The 16,167-nt window shown below is 38.7% G+C and overlaps 1 protein-coding gene across 1 annotated transcript in view; it reads left to right on the plus strand.

Annotated features, from left to right (window-relative positions):
* Positions 1–13,530, plus strand: part of LOC131255488 (ubiquitin-conjugating enzyme E2-23 kDa-like) — a 33,498-nt gene extending 19,968 nt beyond the window's left edge. Inside the window, exons 5-8 of the mRNA XM_058256231.1 lie at positions 7,272–7,386; positions 7,551–7,603; positions 7,959–8,087; positions 13,158–13,530. Coding sequence (XP_058112214.1) covers positions 7,272–7,386; positions 7,551–7,603; positions 7,959–8,087; positions 13,158–13,291 — 431 coding nt within the window. The 3' untranslated portion in view covers positions 13,292–13,530. The remainder of the gene's footprint in view (positions 1–7,271; positions 7,387–7,550; positions 7,604–7,958; positions 8,088–13,157) is intronic.
* Positions 13,531–16,167: the final 2,637 nt, after the last annotated feature.

Raw genomic sequence — 16,167 nt, forward strand, 5'->3', positions numbered from 1 at the left:
TGCTGTATTAGGAAAACAAAATGGTGGATCCAACCAACCATCCATCCATGCAATGCATGCACATACATACATACAAACACATCCATCCATCCAACCATCCATGCATGCATACAATGACACATATATACACATGCATGATCCATCCATCCATCCATTCATGCATACGCACACACATACATGCGTGCATCCATCCATCCATCCATGCATGCATGCATACACACTTACATGCATACATACATCCATCCATCCATTCATCCATCCATCCAACCATCCATCCATGCATACATGCATCCATGATCCATCCATCCATCCATGCATGCATGCATTCACACACACACACATACACGCATTTCATCATACAACCATGTGCCCATAGAAAAATAGAAATGTTTTCTTTATTTATTTATTTATTTTTTAAAATAAATAGTTGGTGATATCATACATCGGCGATATTATTGATAATATTGCCAATACATTGGCGACACAAGCGACATCTGAAATTTATACAGTTGAAATTGTTGCGATAAATTGGCGATACTTTGAGAAATATCAGTGATATATCACCGGTACCTGGAATTTCTGATAGTAACAGTGTTATTAGTATCGTCGAGCTGGCGATAAATACCAATAATATAGGGGGTATTGACGATAATACCAGCGATATTAACAATAATATTGCTGCTGCTTGAACAATGGGCTCACCTGATGGACAGAGTGGATGTCACATAAAGAACATGGTGAGCCCCACAAAACTTATGTGTTTTACTAGCTGAATACAACAAGTCTTGTACAGAGGATTCTGGTCCCTTAATGTAACAGAAAAGCTATGATACTTTGGAAGGGTATGATGAATGATGTGCAGGCACTTATTAATTACTTAAAATTTGCACATGGAATAAAAATAAAAATTGTGGGTCCCATTTTGTATGTATCATGAACTGCAATTAGGCTTATCTGATTACGTGACTATCCAATTGGTGGACATCTATTGGATGGTAAGAAATGAAAGTATCAGATGGTCCTATTTCAAGAAGCTAATGTTCTCGAAACAGAGGTTATGATTGTTCAACAAACCCAATATTTGGACTGACTTAGCAACAGTAAGTACTACAATTTTGTTTACTAAGTACTACACTTTAGTTGGTTTAATTCGAGTTATTGTATGCGTCCTTTACAATTTCTTAATGCTTGCAAATGAAGCATTATGCAAGTAGAGTATCAGTTAATCCCTAATTGCTCTCTCTCTCTCTCTCTCTCTCTCTCTCTCTCTCTCTCTCTCTCTCTATCCACAACACAAAAACATGCAGAAATAGTTCAAGGAGTCTTACCCAGGCTGGAATTTCTACAATGCTTGTTTTACTTAGCGTGTAAACCATGCATTTGACAAAGCTCAAAATATTCATATATCCTTCAAGGAGTTCAGATATTGTGTAAGATGGGTTTCCAACCATGTGTTAGATCTTCAGAAAATGTGGGTATCAAAATGAACCTCGATTGATTCTCGCTCCCATTAAGAGGGTTCTCCATGAATCACCTTTGTAGCATCGAGTTAAATACCCCATGTCCAAAGCTTTTTGCATCATATTAGATTTCTTCACTTTTGAGTCGTTTCATGACATTCATTATTTCGAATTTTTGAGTTGTTTGGGCATGCTTATGGGCAAACAAGTTAATGAATTGTGAACTTTTGAGTTGTTTCATGACATTCATTATTTCGAATTTTAGATGAATCACGGTTGTTATCTAAGCCCTATCCCATTCCCAACTAATTAGGGTTGGCTACATGAATCTTGTTCTACCATTGCACTCTATTAAGGACCATATCCATGGTATTCAATAACAATAACGATGGCTGTAATGGCCATGCTTATGGCTGTTATGACATGGGCCGTAACAGCTCTAGAATGTTCATTTTTTTTTTTAAAGAAAGAAACTATATCGTGCTCGTCAAGGACCATTACGATTGTTACAAAGCCATTATGGATCATTGTTTTTCAAAAATGGGCATTATAGGCTTATAGCCCCATATCGCATAATGGCTCCCAACATTACCATCGCATAACCATTTTTTAATACCATAACCATATTCTCATGTAAACCACTTGCCATTGAATCTTTTCTTAGTACCTCCAACCATGCCCTTTTAGGCCTTTCCCTTGTCCTTTTAGAGCCCTCGACTTGAACCAACTCACTCCTAACTAGTGTAGTTCTTGGTCTCTGTTGCACATGGCTAAATCATCTCAGTCTACTTTCCGTCATCTTATTACATTTACATATTGGTGCTACTCCTAAGTTCCCTTGAGTGAATTCATTACTAATTCTATCATAGTTATCAAAATCCTACGATTTACAATTTAATTTGGGTCATAGGCAAGACGATTTGAATTCCATTTTGTATCCCTTTTTAGATGAATCCTACGATTCAAATTGTACTTGTTCTCTTCTTTTTCAAATTTTATTTTCCTTCCATTTTATGGTATCAAATTGTATGATAATTGTGGACTACAAAAATGGGTCCCAAAATTACATAAAAAATCATTTTTTTTTTCACTTTCTATAATGTTGCCCTCCCCTAGAGAGAGAGAGAGAGAGAGAGAGAGAGAGAGAGAGAGGATGTTGCTTTATCCAACAGGCTTCTACACTCAAGAAAGGTGAAAAGGACATAAATTATTAAGGATTCTTCCAGGGTTTTTAAGGTAAATTTATTGAAAGACAAAAAATAAAGGAAAGACAAGAATCCTTTAACATTATCATGATATGTATTACCTTTCTTAGGGCATAGTATGGGAAATGGTTGATAGATGATTTTTTTATTTTTTATTTCTGAGAAGTAACGATTTTATTAGATATGGCCCAAAGTCCAAAAGAATACAACAAAGCCTAGGATATACAAGAAAGATTGCAATCTCTAGAAGTGATTGAAATCGAAGGCTAGTGACCTTCGATGCAACCCTACACCGATTGCGGAAACACCAGTTGTACCTCTCTCCCAATAATGCTCAGATTCCATCTAAGACGGCTAGGGCTGTACACGAGTTGAGCTAGCTCAAAAAGCTCGCTCGACTCGGCTCAACTCAGCTCGGATTGACTCGGCTTGAAAGGCCGACTCGGGGTGAGTCAAGCTTGTTTTCTAAAGCTTGAGTTGAGTTCGAGCCGAGTTCGACCACGGTGCATTTCAACTCGACTCGACTCAAAGCTCAAGCTTGAGCTCGACTCGGCTCGAGTAATATATTTTAATATTATATGTTATATTAATATTAAATATATATAATATGTTTAACTTTAAAAAAAAAAAAGAGTTAAAAACTTAAAAGTTTTTACTAAAAAACCTTACTCGACCGCGCTGGATTGAGTCGGGTTGGGGTTTGGGTCGGGGTGGGGGCTGGGTTGGGTCGGGTTGGGCACCAGGTTGAGTTGGGTGCAGGTTTGGGTCAGGTTGGGTGCTGAGTTGGCATATGAACAAGCTCCGACTCAACTTGAACCATTAGCTCGACTCGAGATTGACTCGAAAGCTTTGGCAAACAAGCGAAGCTTCAATGTTGAGCTCAAGGGCAAGCTCGAGCTCGAGGGCGAGCTCGAACTCGAGTATAGCACAGACGAGTCAAGCCGAGCTTGGCCCAACTCGACTCGACTCGGCTCGATGTACAGCCCTAAAGACGGCTAACCCCCACAACGTCCTACTATTCATCCCAACCCCTCCTCCGTGCCAAGCTTGAATGAACTCATTAGACTTCAACATTACCCACGCCATGCCGAAAACACCCAAGGTTCTACCCCACACCTCCCTTGCAAAAGTGCAATGGATGAATATGTGATCAATGGACTCCTCTCCTGTCATGCACAATAAGCATATATTGGTTAACACCATTCCCCTTTTATGAAGGTTGTCAATCGTGAGAACCTTGCCCCACCCTACCACCCATGCTAGCGCCACAACCTTGGGAGGGTCCCCATAAGTCCCACTGAGTGAAGTGTGCACCTAATCCTTCGGTTGGGAGGACCCAATGATCATGCTATAAAAGGATCGGATTGAGAATTTTCTCGATTTGTCTTTAAGCCAGGCCAATGATTCCACGTCTAACGAAGATGGAAAGATCCACACGAGCAAACTGATGAACTCCTCGATCTCTTCTTCCTCCAGACTCCTACATAGTGGGGTCCAATCTATCCCATATCCAAATCCGGTAAAGAATTTGGTAACAATCACATCCTCATTTAGGGATATATTAGACACCCTCGGATAGATTTCATAGAGTTGTCTATCTTTCACCCCAACATCCTTCCAAAATCTAACCCTTTTCCCATCACCCAAAGAAAAACCAACCTCCTTTAACCACCTCCTTACGATGTATATCTCTTTTTATATCCTTGTAGCCCATATGCAGAAGACTCCTCCGTCCACCATTCCCCATCGTTTGTTCTATACTTCTTTACCACCACCTCCTTCCAAAGGCTACCATCCTCCCTATCGAACCTCTAGTGGCGTTTGTCCATATGAATGAGATCCATGGCTTTCAACTTTTGTAACTTTGCTCCCCCTTCTCTAATCGGTCTGCACACCTCATCCCACTTCATAATGTGGAATTGTTTTTTCTCCACTACACCCTAGCATAAGAAGTTGCATTGAAGCCTCTTCAACTTATTCAACACCCCTTTTAGGCACTTAAATAGAGATAAGAAATATGTAGGTAGATTCGATAGTGCCCCTTTAATTAGAGTTAGCCTTCACCCTAAGGATAGTTGTTGGCATTTCCATGAGGATAGCTTCCTTTCCACCACCTCTATCACCCTGTCCCATAAGTGCTTAGCTAGCTTTTTGATACATCGCGGAAGTCCCAAATATGTAGAGGGGAAAGACCTGACTCTGCATCTAAAGACCTTAGCAAGCTCCAAAACCTCCTCCCTTAAAATGCATATACCCAACATCTCGCATTTCCATGAGGATAACAACGTTTCACCCTTCTATATCACCTTGTCCCATAAGTGCTTTGCTAGCTTCTCGATACATGCAGAAGTCCCAAATATGTAGAGGGGAAAGACTTGACCCTACATCCAAAGACCTTGGCGAGCTCCAAAACCTCCTTCGAAATTGCATATGCCCACCATCTCACATTCTTGAGAATTAACTGTTAAATCGAACACCACCTCAAATTAACAAATGATCTTCCTTAGATTGTCAACCGTTGATGCCTTCGCATCACAGAAGATGATCATATCATCTGCAAATTTGAGGTGGGATACCTGAAGTTACACTTATCCACCTTAAAGCCACAAATAAGGCCCTCTAAGACCTCTTTCACCAACAATTTTTTTATGCTTCTACCATCATCACAAAGAAAAACGATGGTAGAGGATCCCCTCGCCTAAGCCCTCCCGATGATTTGAAGAACCCTTTTGACGACCCCCATTAATTAGAATCGAGAACTTTGACGATCTTACTCATGCTTGAATCCATTCCCTCGATTTCTCACTACACCCAATCCTCCCTAGCATGTAGTCCAAAAACTCGCAGTCCACGTCATCATATGCCTTCTCTAAGTCAAGCTTGCACACAACACCCCTGGTGAGAATCAATGCATTGACAATTAGAGCGTTGTCCAATGTTATTCATCTCCATAGCATTGCTACTTTTATTTATTTTATACTTTTCACATGTGTTTTATGTGCCCGTCCAAACTTACGTTCCCCTTTTCAGAGCATCTTGAGTTTGAGGTGGGATGCTAGAGAATGTCTTGATTTATTATGTGTTAGAGAATGTCTTGATTTATTAGGTTTATGTTAGCCCTTGTCGCAAGTCGGGTATCATTGGGATGCTCCAGCTTGAGGGGGAGTGTTGAAGAGTACATTTAGAATAGATTTGAATAAGTGTAAATGGGCTTGGGCCCAAACCATATGAAATGGCCCAATAGCCCCCACACGGTGTAGACACGTTATGGGAATTATAAATAAAGAGGTGGTTTCATTCACCCTAGCATCTCACGTTCTCTAGCATCTCTCTCTCTCTCTCTCTCTCTCTCTCTCTCTCCCCCCTCTCTTCTTCAAGTTTCTCATTTTGTTTCTTTCTATTGCTCGTCATTAGCCCCTAAGATCTGCACAATGTAACCGGCAAAATAAACGCATGTACAGTTAACAAGAATGCTTCAATATTTTATTGGTGTAAATGTCAGGGTTTCATGTCTCACGAAATCATTCTGCAAAACAGCAAGCCTCGGATTTTCTTGTACCATCCTGACTTGGGAGAAACCTATTTGGAGGCATCTCAGATCAATCTGAAGAAAAATTCAGTTAAAATGATCAGATCAATATAATCTGTAAACATATATTCTGTGCTGTAGTTATTAGGAACAACTCTTGCTGATGTGATGCCTGCAAAATTGCAGAATAGGACTGCCACCAACATGCAATATCCCTACACCATGTATTTAACAAGCCCAAAGCATTCATATATCCTTCGCACAATTCATTATAATGTGTAAGAATCTTCAGAAAATGTGGCTATTCAAGTCAAATCCCTGTTGATTCTCGCACCCTATCAAGAGGGTTCACCATCAGTCACCTTTGTAGCATTGAGCTAAATTTCCCATCTACATAGCTTTTTGCCTGATATTAGATTTCTTCACTTTAAGCTGCATTTGTGCACACAAGTTAATGAATTGCGAATTTTTGAGTTGCTTCATTATATTCATTATTTCAAATTTTAGGTGGAAACAAATTTAAATTAACTTGATTTAGAACCAGATCAACTCAACAAGAAGGCAGCATATTTATCATTTATAGTGGAGTATTGAAAAATAAGCATCTATCCTGTTCTGAAATCTTGCTCCATCTTTGGGATCTATTCCTCCCAGTTCCAACCAACACTACGAATCCCCAACATGGTAAACCACATGAAGATGACCCAATCACGTCTGAAAGCTTGTGCAGTGAACGAGGATGGTTCAACATTTCTATTGGTGTAAATTTCAAATGTGCATTTCTCCTTAATATTCAACCTCTATCTGGACATTTGCTCTTTCCTTAAGCTATGGAAGTTGCTGTTTCTGGTAATGATGGAAAAATAGAATGTGACAACTATTAGTGCAGTTGAGATACATGGACTGTATGTGCAATGTTGACACTTTAATTTGTATCTTTGCGAACTTTAGACCACCAGTAAACCATCAGATAATTTTGAACAGTATCAGATGGCTTACAAAAAGCAAAAGAAGTTTCTGAAGATTAAATTGAGGATTTACGTGCTTGATGTGAGTGCTCTGGATGCTTATCTGCAGGCCTTTATGAAGGTGGAGTGTGGAAAATCCGTGTCGAGCTGCCAGATGCCTATCCATACAAGTCCCCTTCCATTGGTTTTATGAACAAAATATTCCACCCAAATGTTGATGAACTGTGAGCCTTCATTGCTTTCTCTAGTCTCTTGTCATATTTTTAATTTGGTGCTTTCCCCAAGCTCTAACTATTGATTTGTCTTGGGAAGCTAATTCAGCGCAAAAAAAAAAAAAAAAAAAAGTTCTCTCCTTGCTGTCAATCTCTAATTCTATTGTGAAATGCAGGTCTGGTTCTGTTTGCTTGGATGTTATCAATCAATCCTGGAGTCCAATGTTCGGTAAAACCGAAATAAATATTCTCAAAATACATACCCACACACCTGCACGCTCATGCACACACAAGCAAACATGCAACCTCAGGGGAGGAGGGAAAAGCATGCACACTCATGCATTACCTAATGCATGTGCAAGCATGGGTTAGCGGATGAATTAGTTAGGCATATTTTTGTATATCATTGTCTTAATTTATTGCCCATTGTGTAGTGTGAGTTCCTATTCGTTAGCTCTTGCATCTGCACACACCAGTGAAATAATGTATGTGTTTATATTATATCTATATGTGACTTTGTGCATTGGTCCATTCCTCATCTTTGGAGTTCTGATATATTTTACCACGGTTGCTGTGGGTTGCAGATCTCTTGAATGTCTTTGAAGTTTTCCTTCCACAGCTATTACTTTACCCAAATCCTACAGACCCATTGAATGGTGATGCGGCATCACTGTTGATGAAGGACAAACAACAATATGAACAAAAAGTTAAAGGTAAAAGCATCTGTACGAGTTCATTTCAACTTCAACAGTAATTCAGTTTAAAGTGTAAATGGCGGAAGTGGGACACTCCATACATAGGCCCCAAATTGGGATATCATTGTCTCAAAATGCAGGGAATTGAAATGAGGGGGTCGGGGTGGCAATCCAACTAGGGGTCATTTCTTCTATATTGAACCATATTGTTCCAATTCCGTTCATTTGAGCATCCAAACACATCCTAAGAACATGAACTTTTTCAAAACTGTTTTTGCCTTTCCTCATGATTGAAACAGTGATTTGGATGGATGATGAAATGTCTTCTGAAGCTTTGAAATGATTGTTGTAGCTTTGCCATACTTATCCCCAGGAGTGCTTCAAAAACTAGTCGTACTTATGTCATGAAGTGTTGTTTCTTTTTTTTCCCTCGTCGTCTTCCTCGACTTTCTCATAGCCTTGCACCCAAATATGCCCTCTTCATCCTAGAAGTTGACAATTTGTTGATGGCATTTAATAGTAATTGTCAATATAAAGTGTTGTGGGAACTTAGATAAGAATTAAATGCAAAACTCGTTACCTCATTCACAAAATGGTTTTTTCTCTCAAGAATTGGGTAATGACTCCTTGTAGACTTGGTGCAACGCCCTCTTTGAGTTGTTATTATTGTCGAGTCTGCGGGTATAGTGGTACTTGGGGTTCATGACGTATGTCGATACCCAAAATAGTGTACGTATTCACATATTAGTGTCACAAAAAGAACTATACAAGTCCATTTTATGCAAGCAACTAGCAAAGTATTGAAATATATAAAAATTAAATCTAATTACTTATTAGCCTTGTGAAGTGGGTGCTTGAAAGTCCTTTTCCAATCCGTCATCAATTATTTTGTGCACCCATTGTTATGAATTTGGGGCCTTGATGGCCTCTTTCATATACCGCATGGGCTTGTACATGGAACCCATCAACGGATGTCTCGTTATTAACAATATATGGGCACTGGGATATCCACCACGCCACACACATGGTACTAGAAGGAGGTGCTTAAAATAATCTCCTCAATCATCTACTCCACTCTTTTGTCGCTTTGAATCCATTGTGAATACTCCCTAGAGCTAAAGTGCTCTCTCAGCCTGTGCTTGTATTTTAGGAGGCTTTTTGAGGCGATGAAATTTGTGGTGAATTATGTCGTCCCACGCCACACTAAATCACCACTGCAACTCTTTCACGTCTTCACAAATAATCAAGGTGATTGTAGATGAAATTTGTAATGTTCGGCTATCGACAATCACTCTTGACTGCATGCCTCTAACCTATGCGTCAATCATCAAATCAATGTAATATGCTGCACACGGGGTTCAATATTGGTCGTACTCTTTCATCAACTCATTCCCTGTCTTCACAAATGTGCTCCCATTGTCTGCGACAAATTGTACAACATTCTTTCTCCCAGCCTCTATCAACCCATGGATATAACTTGAGTTTTTTTTTTTTTTTAATATCTCATTTGCCAGATTGATGGACTTTAGGAATGCAATCCTCCCTTTATGGTAGACCATAAAATTTATAATGGACATCTTCGTTGGTCTTGTCCATCTATCACACAACAAGGTGACCCCATGTCTCCCACGACGATCTCAACTCGTCAATATAGCGACGCATGTCAGTAACCTCGTCATCTACATGCTATCCTATAATCTCACGTGGCCTAGGTGACACAATACCCTCGCCCTTACACTACACTTTGGTTATCATATTCTTAAAGTGTGGGTTTGCTACTGCATTAGTTGGCACATAGCCATTAAAAAAAAACTGCAACAAACTTCCCTTACCCTGTAGATCAACCTCCAACATGTCTAATATGATTTTTCCATACTCTAATTGCAATAAAACCTGGGGAAATTTTGGTTTTGCTCCAATTTCTCCCATTTTTCCAAATTTGTAAATTAGAGTGTAACTGATATTAAGATCGGCCAACACTCGTAAACAATTGCGAATTAAGGCTAAATAACCACCAAGCAACATGGATTTTTTTGAAAAAAAAATAATTATTTTGTTAATTTTTTAAAAATTGTTTGAAAAATCTAAAAAACTCCATCAATCCATAGAGCAGCCTCCAACATGTCCAATATCATTTTTTTCAAACTCTAATTGCAATTTAAAAGGGTGAAATGGGGGAAATTTTAGAGCTTCCTAATTTCCCCAAATCCGCAGTTGTAGGTTTAAATCAATTGATTGAGCGTGCAAAATCATGGGTTTCCGTGTTAGTTCTACTGATTCAAATGATTTGAAGGCAAAAAAAAAAAAAAAAGGAAAATTGGGCCACCTTTTGTCCGATCTCGAATTTTGCATGAAAATCCAGTTGTTTCTCCAAATGATGGAAGTGGGTTGATCGAAATTACCTCAAGAATAAGTAATAAACGAAAAGTTTGAAAAACATGATATTTTTATAGGTTTTGGGGGATTTCTTTTTAGAAGAAGAAAAAAAAAAGGGGTTGTTGATGATGTCATTGAAAGTTTCATCGATACCAAATATTATAAAGAAGAGATTTTGAAAATATTGCATTGTAACGACATATTGCCGATACAATGTGATATGTCACGAAATTTCAACTGATACCTAAGTCCATAGGCTTCCGGGAAGTTTCGTATCAGCCATGGTCAATACCGATAGTATCAACGGATACATTAGCCGATACTGATAGTATCAATCGATATATTGGTGAATACTATCGATAATGCAAAAACTAGCTAGAACTATTACATTTCATAGCAAAATCAAGGTTAGCATCCCCCATCTTATTCCTTCTAACAAACCCATTCTCTTATGCACCCCTCTCATATCCTTTAGTCTCTTTTCCTACATGACCATTTAAGTCTCCTCATATAAAAATCTTCTCCTTTTGGAATATTCTTGCATGGTCCATCCATTTCCTCCCAATTTACCTTTCGATTCTATCCTCTAGCACCACTTGTGCACATATGCACTGATGATATTGATTATATCCTCTCAGGGCACAAGCTTTATTCCTTGCCTACCACTATCCTGACCCATTTATATTCTTGTTTGTTTCTACATACTAAAGTTTATATCCATTAATTTCTCTAGTTTTTTTGCCCCTTTCAACTTAATCTCTTGTAGGCAAGCTATGTTAACTCTCCTTCATTTCATTGTATCCACTAAGCCCATACTTATACATGTTAATATTCCTACTGCCACAATAAGAGAAATTGTATAGCATCATAATCTTTTGTTTGCTTTTGTGTGTGTGTGTGTAACATGCGTTCAGTGGTTTATCAGACCATACTTTGATGAGAATGTTGTTTGCCAACTTGACCTACTGAAAGTCAACCAATAGAATCCTAATCGAACACAAATCAAGAATGATTTGTTGGATTAAGCCCCACTATGTATGAATACATTAAAAAAAAAGGGTTTATGATTTATCCGTTCGTTCGATATTTTCCGAGATGGTCAAGGATGGTGGAAATGCTGAAAGGTCAGTGGTCGAGAAATTGTGTAGGTGTTTTTTTTTTCCCTATGGAAATACTGAAAGGTCAATATTCAACAGTGAGAGGCATCTCACATTATCATGGAAATGCTGAAAGGTCAATATTCAACAGTGCGAAATTGATTTACTCATTTCCATGGAAAAGTGTAATAATGACAGTCAATTTCTACAACTTTTTACAATACAAATAGCAATGTTGTCAAATCACATATGTAATCGCATGTGATCAGCATATGCTGTTTGCATATGCGATCGCACAATCGCATATGCCATGGCATATATATTTTTTGTAATAATAAAAAATTGAAAAAAGGAAAAAAATAAAAAAAATTGAAAAAATTCTAAAAAAAAGGGAAAAACTTGCCTAATTAGTACACATGATTGGATTGGGTTATTTAACTTATTTTATTATAGTTTTAGTGTTTCATTAAGTTATATATTTAATTACTTATATTATATTATATAAAATTTAACAAAACAATCAACAAGCTACATTAAAAGAGAATTAATTATTAAAAAACTTTGAACAAAGAAATTTTACTAATAAATTGATAACTTGAAACAACTTACAAGTTATAACTTACAATTTAATTTACAAAAAGTAAGCACAACTTATAAAATACAAAAAATAAACATACTTGAAATAATTGTAGAGAGATTAGAGTAAGAGAGAAAGATGTAAGAGAGAGAGAGTAAGAGATTTAGAGCTTTGGAGTAGAGAATAGTGAAAATGGAGGGGATATGAGTGCCTATTTATGGGCAAAAGTTTTCCAAATTGAAAAAAATAAAAAATAAAAAAATTGCTTCCACTCTGGCCATTGGGAAATATGCAATCACGTATGCAATATACGATCGCATATTGGTCACATATAAAAGTATGCCACAGCATACTTGCCAGGATTGCATATGCCATCATGGCATATGCGATTCGATCCACAGTATGCGCATATGCAATCGCATTTGACAACAATGACAAATAGTGAAAAACACCATATCTGTAGAAATGGAATTGATTTCTCGTGATTTCCACATTTCCGCAAAACTTGTAGAAATGGTTATCATATATATCTCAAAGCTAAAGGTCATTCGAAGCAGACATGAGGCCAACATTATGCCTCTTGGAAGGTATTTTTCTTGGGTGTCTTAATGATTTGAAGATTTTGGATCTCTATGCCTCATACCAGTTTGTTGGAATTTCCATTTTTGCTCTTGATTTTTTACCTTTAGACCCTCCAATATTCTGGCATCAGTCACTATTGTTTTCTTTGGGAGGCCTATTACTTGGGTCACATCAAATGGTCTACAAACGAAGAAGGGCTTGCCTTTTTTTTCATATGTTGATCTATTGGAATCTATTGCTAATCTTACATGTGCCTTTGATGAAAATATGCTAGCAATCCCTTTGATTGGTTCACATAAATGGTAGGACAGACATCCAAGTGTGGTCCACGTATTGTATCTATCTGAACCAAGCTGAGTGCATGTTGGGACCTTTTACTTGCATGCAGGGCGCAAATGCTTGGGAATTTGATAAATTTTAATGCATTTTATGTAATTGTCCTAATGGAAACAACAGAGTACTGTGAGCGTTATGCGAAGAGGGCGAACATCGGCAATGCTCCTGCAGAAGACAGTAGTGATGAAGACATTAGCGACAGCCAAAGCATAGCGTCAAGTGATGATGACATTGCGGGACACAGCGATCCCTGATGACCTTCCGGGGCTCACAATCAATCACCTTTGATCAAAATCCCATTAGTCCACATTTACTGCTGTCTTATTTTCATTTGTATAACTATACGTACTCAATTTGTCTGTAAAAGTGCAAGTAGGGGGGTTTGCGTCCAAATGTTCCATGCAATGCAATCCAACCATGCAAATGTATGCAAGAAACAAAAGAAAGAAAATGGAAAGGAAGTGGCTAAGTAACTCTTAGCAAATTGTCTAAATGGTCATCTACTTCTCTTTCAATCATTTATCTACGATTCTTATCTTTGAGATTTTGTACCTTCTGTTTTGAATATCATTTTCAGATGGGTCAGGGCAATGGAAGCATTCGGATTCTTGGGCTTCATGGAGTTTTATAGAGAGAGGTGTGGCACGTAGAGATAGGAAAATGGAGAGAGACGGTAGGTAAGAGGAAAAAGGCCGCCGATTGGGTAGTGAGTAACTCAGTACGCTTAGCTCAGCGTACTGAGCAAACCTCTGTGGGGTCCACCATGATTTATATATATTATTCACTCCTCTCCATTTCAATAGATAATTTTAGGGCCTGAGCCCAAAATTAAAGCATATCCAAAGCTCAAATGGACCACACCACGTGAAACAGTGCGAATTGAACGTCTACTGTTGAAAAATTCTTGAGGGCCACTGAAGTTTTGGATCAAGGTTATATTTGTGCTTTCTCTTTCATCCTCTGTTTATTATTATTATTATTATTATTATTATTATTATTATTATTATTAATTTTAATATATATATATATATATATATATATATATATATATATATATATATATAAATTTTAAATCTTATGAACAGGTTGGATGACAAATAAACATCACTGTGGAGCCTAGCAAGGTTTCAACGGTGGAAATCATTGTTCCCACTTTTTCGTGTAGTCAGGTCAACTTTAGCTTTGGATATGCTTCGATTTTGGTCTCAACCCTTTAAATGAGCTGGGAAACGGATGGACGGCGTTGATAAACCACATAAATTCACGGTGGGCCCAACAGAGTAACTCAGTACGCAATCCGATTTCAAAAAAGGAGAGCGAAACGGAGAGGAAAGGGTGAGGCGACACGCACAGTGTATGCATGCATGTAGAGGATGAAGGGTTTGGCAGTGGATGACCCACCGTTACTTTTTCCTATTTTGTGGCCCATTCTAGATTTGGATTTCCGAAGTTTTTTGGTCTCGTGTTGGAACGTGAGCTGATGCAACAGATGTGCAGATTGGATGTTACACACGCATCATGGTCCCATATGAGCCTTGGATGCATGAGTTACAAATAGGCAACATGGAGGAGAAGAGTGGGGGTTACCTACAAGGATTTCATGTTAAATTACATAAATGCCTTTTCTTTTGGTAAAAATCCCTCCCACATCCTGTAATTTTAACAGCTAAAAATAACTGCTGGATGTAAAATTGTCATTTACCACTCGGTTTTTTCTAGGGGTGTCAACGGGTTGGGGCCAGGCCAAGCTGTCCAAGGTGGCCCACATTGTTTAACCTACGCCCAAAGCCAGCCTGGGCATCTGCCAAAAAAGTCCAGCCCAAGCCTATCCTGGGATCTTTATGCAGGGGTCCATCTCAAGCCCAAGGGGTGTCTGATGAATGAAGGATCTCCTTTAGGTCGGTGGTCTGAGGGGAGAGATCTGATTAGGTCCATGCGGGGCTCGGGGTTCGTAGAGATTTTGCAGGGGGTGTAGAGAGGATGGAAAGATAAGCAATTTATAAAGTTGAGATCAAGAAATGAGGAGAAGAAATGTTTTTCTAGGGTTAAGGGCTTGAAGAGGGAGAGATTGCATAGCCGCTTGAGAAGTTTGTAAACCCTAACGGCTGGGTTGGCAGAGAGAGGAGTTTGCAAACCCTGATGGCCAGGTTGGTGGGCTTTTTAAAATCTAATTCAAGCCTGACCCTAAGGCCTGTACTCCAGCCCAAGCCCAGCCCAAGATGGGCTAGGCCTCGAAGCCCGTGGCCAACGCAGCCCATTGACAGCCCTTGTTTTTGCCGGTGGAGTGAATTGTCAAAGGTACATCATAGCAATAATTTATAATTCCCAATTACCTTGATTTCGTTTGAAATGCCATCCCATGCCCGTAAAATATGGAAAGTTCTCTCTGCGTAGTCAATTGCAGGGAGAAAATGTCCACGAGCTGTTCATCCTTATATGCAGTAAAAAGTAGATAAGTAGATGTGTTTTGATTTTCTTTGATTTGAAATTCATGTGGAGGTTTGTGTAGCTTGTCTTTCTCTTTTGTCCTGTGACTATCTATATCCTTTTGTTGAAGAAGAGTTCTTTACCCTGGGTGCAAAGATGTCCGTTCACGTTCAGGTATTTTTAGTTGGAAAAGCATGGCCTATATTTCAGTGATCCAGACAATTGGTATCGTGGTCACACCATAAATGGACCATGCCCTGAGGATAATCTCCAGAGAACATTCCTAGTAATTTGAATTTAGTTCTAGAGATCATTGTATTTACACCTATTTGCCTGTGTCAGATCCAACTGCTAGTAAGCCGACTCGTGGCAGCACCACCGTATGGAAGATCAAGACAAGATCCAATCTATGCGATATTGGCAAGAGAATATCGTGAAGCTTCAGGCTGTCGCCAGAAGAAACGTGTCAATACATATGGATAAAAATTGTTTTCTATGACCTAAAGATGACATTCACGGCCACTAAGTGATCATTATCACAATGGAAGTAGATGTGTCCTAACAGGGGCTTTGTAGGGCTCATCAGCGTCCATCCATTTTAATGTATCATTTAAGACATGAGCCCCGAAAGGAGGCCGATCCAAGGCTCACGTGAGCCACATCACTAGAAGCTGTGGTGATAATGATGTCACCATTGAAGATT

Source organism: Magnolia sinica, chromosome 9, assembly GCF_029962835.1.
Source record: "Magnolia sinica isolate HGM2019 chromosome 9, MsV1, whole genome shotgun sequence".
NCBI lineage: Eukaryota > Viridiplantae > Streptophyta > Magnoliopsida > Magnoliales > Magnoliaceae > Magnolia > Magnolia sinica.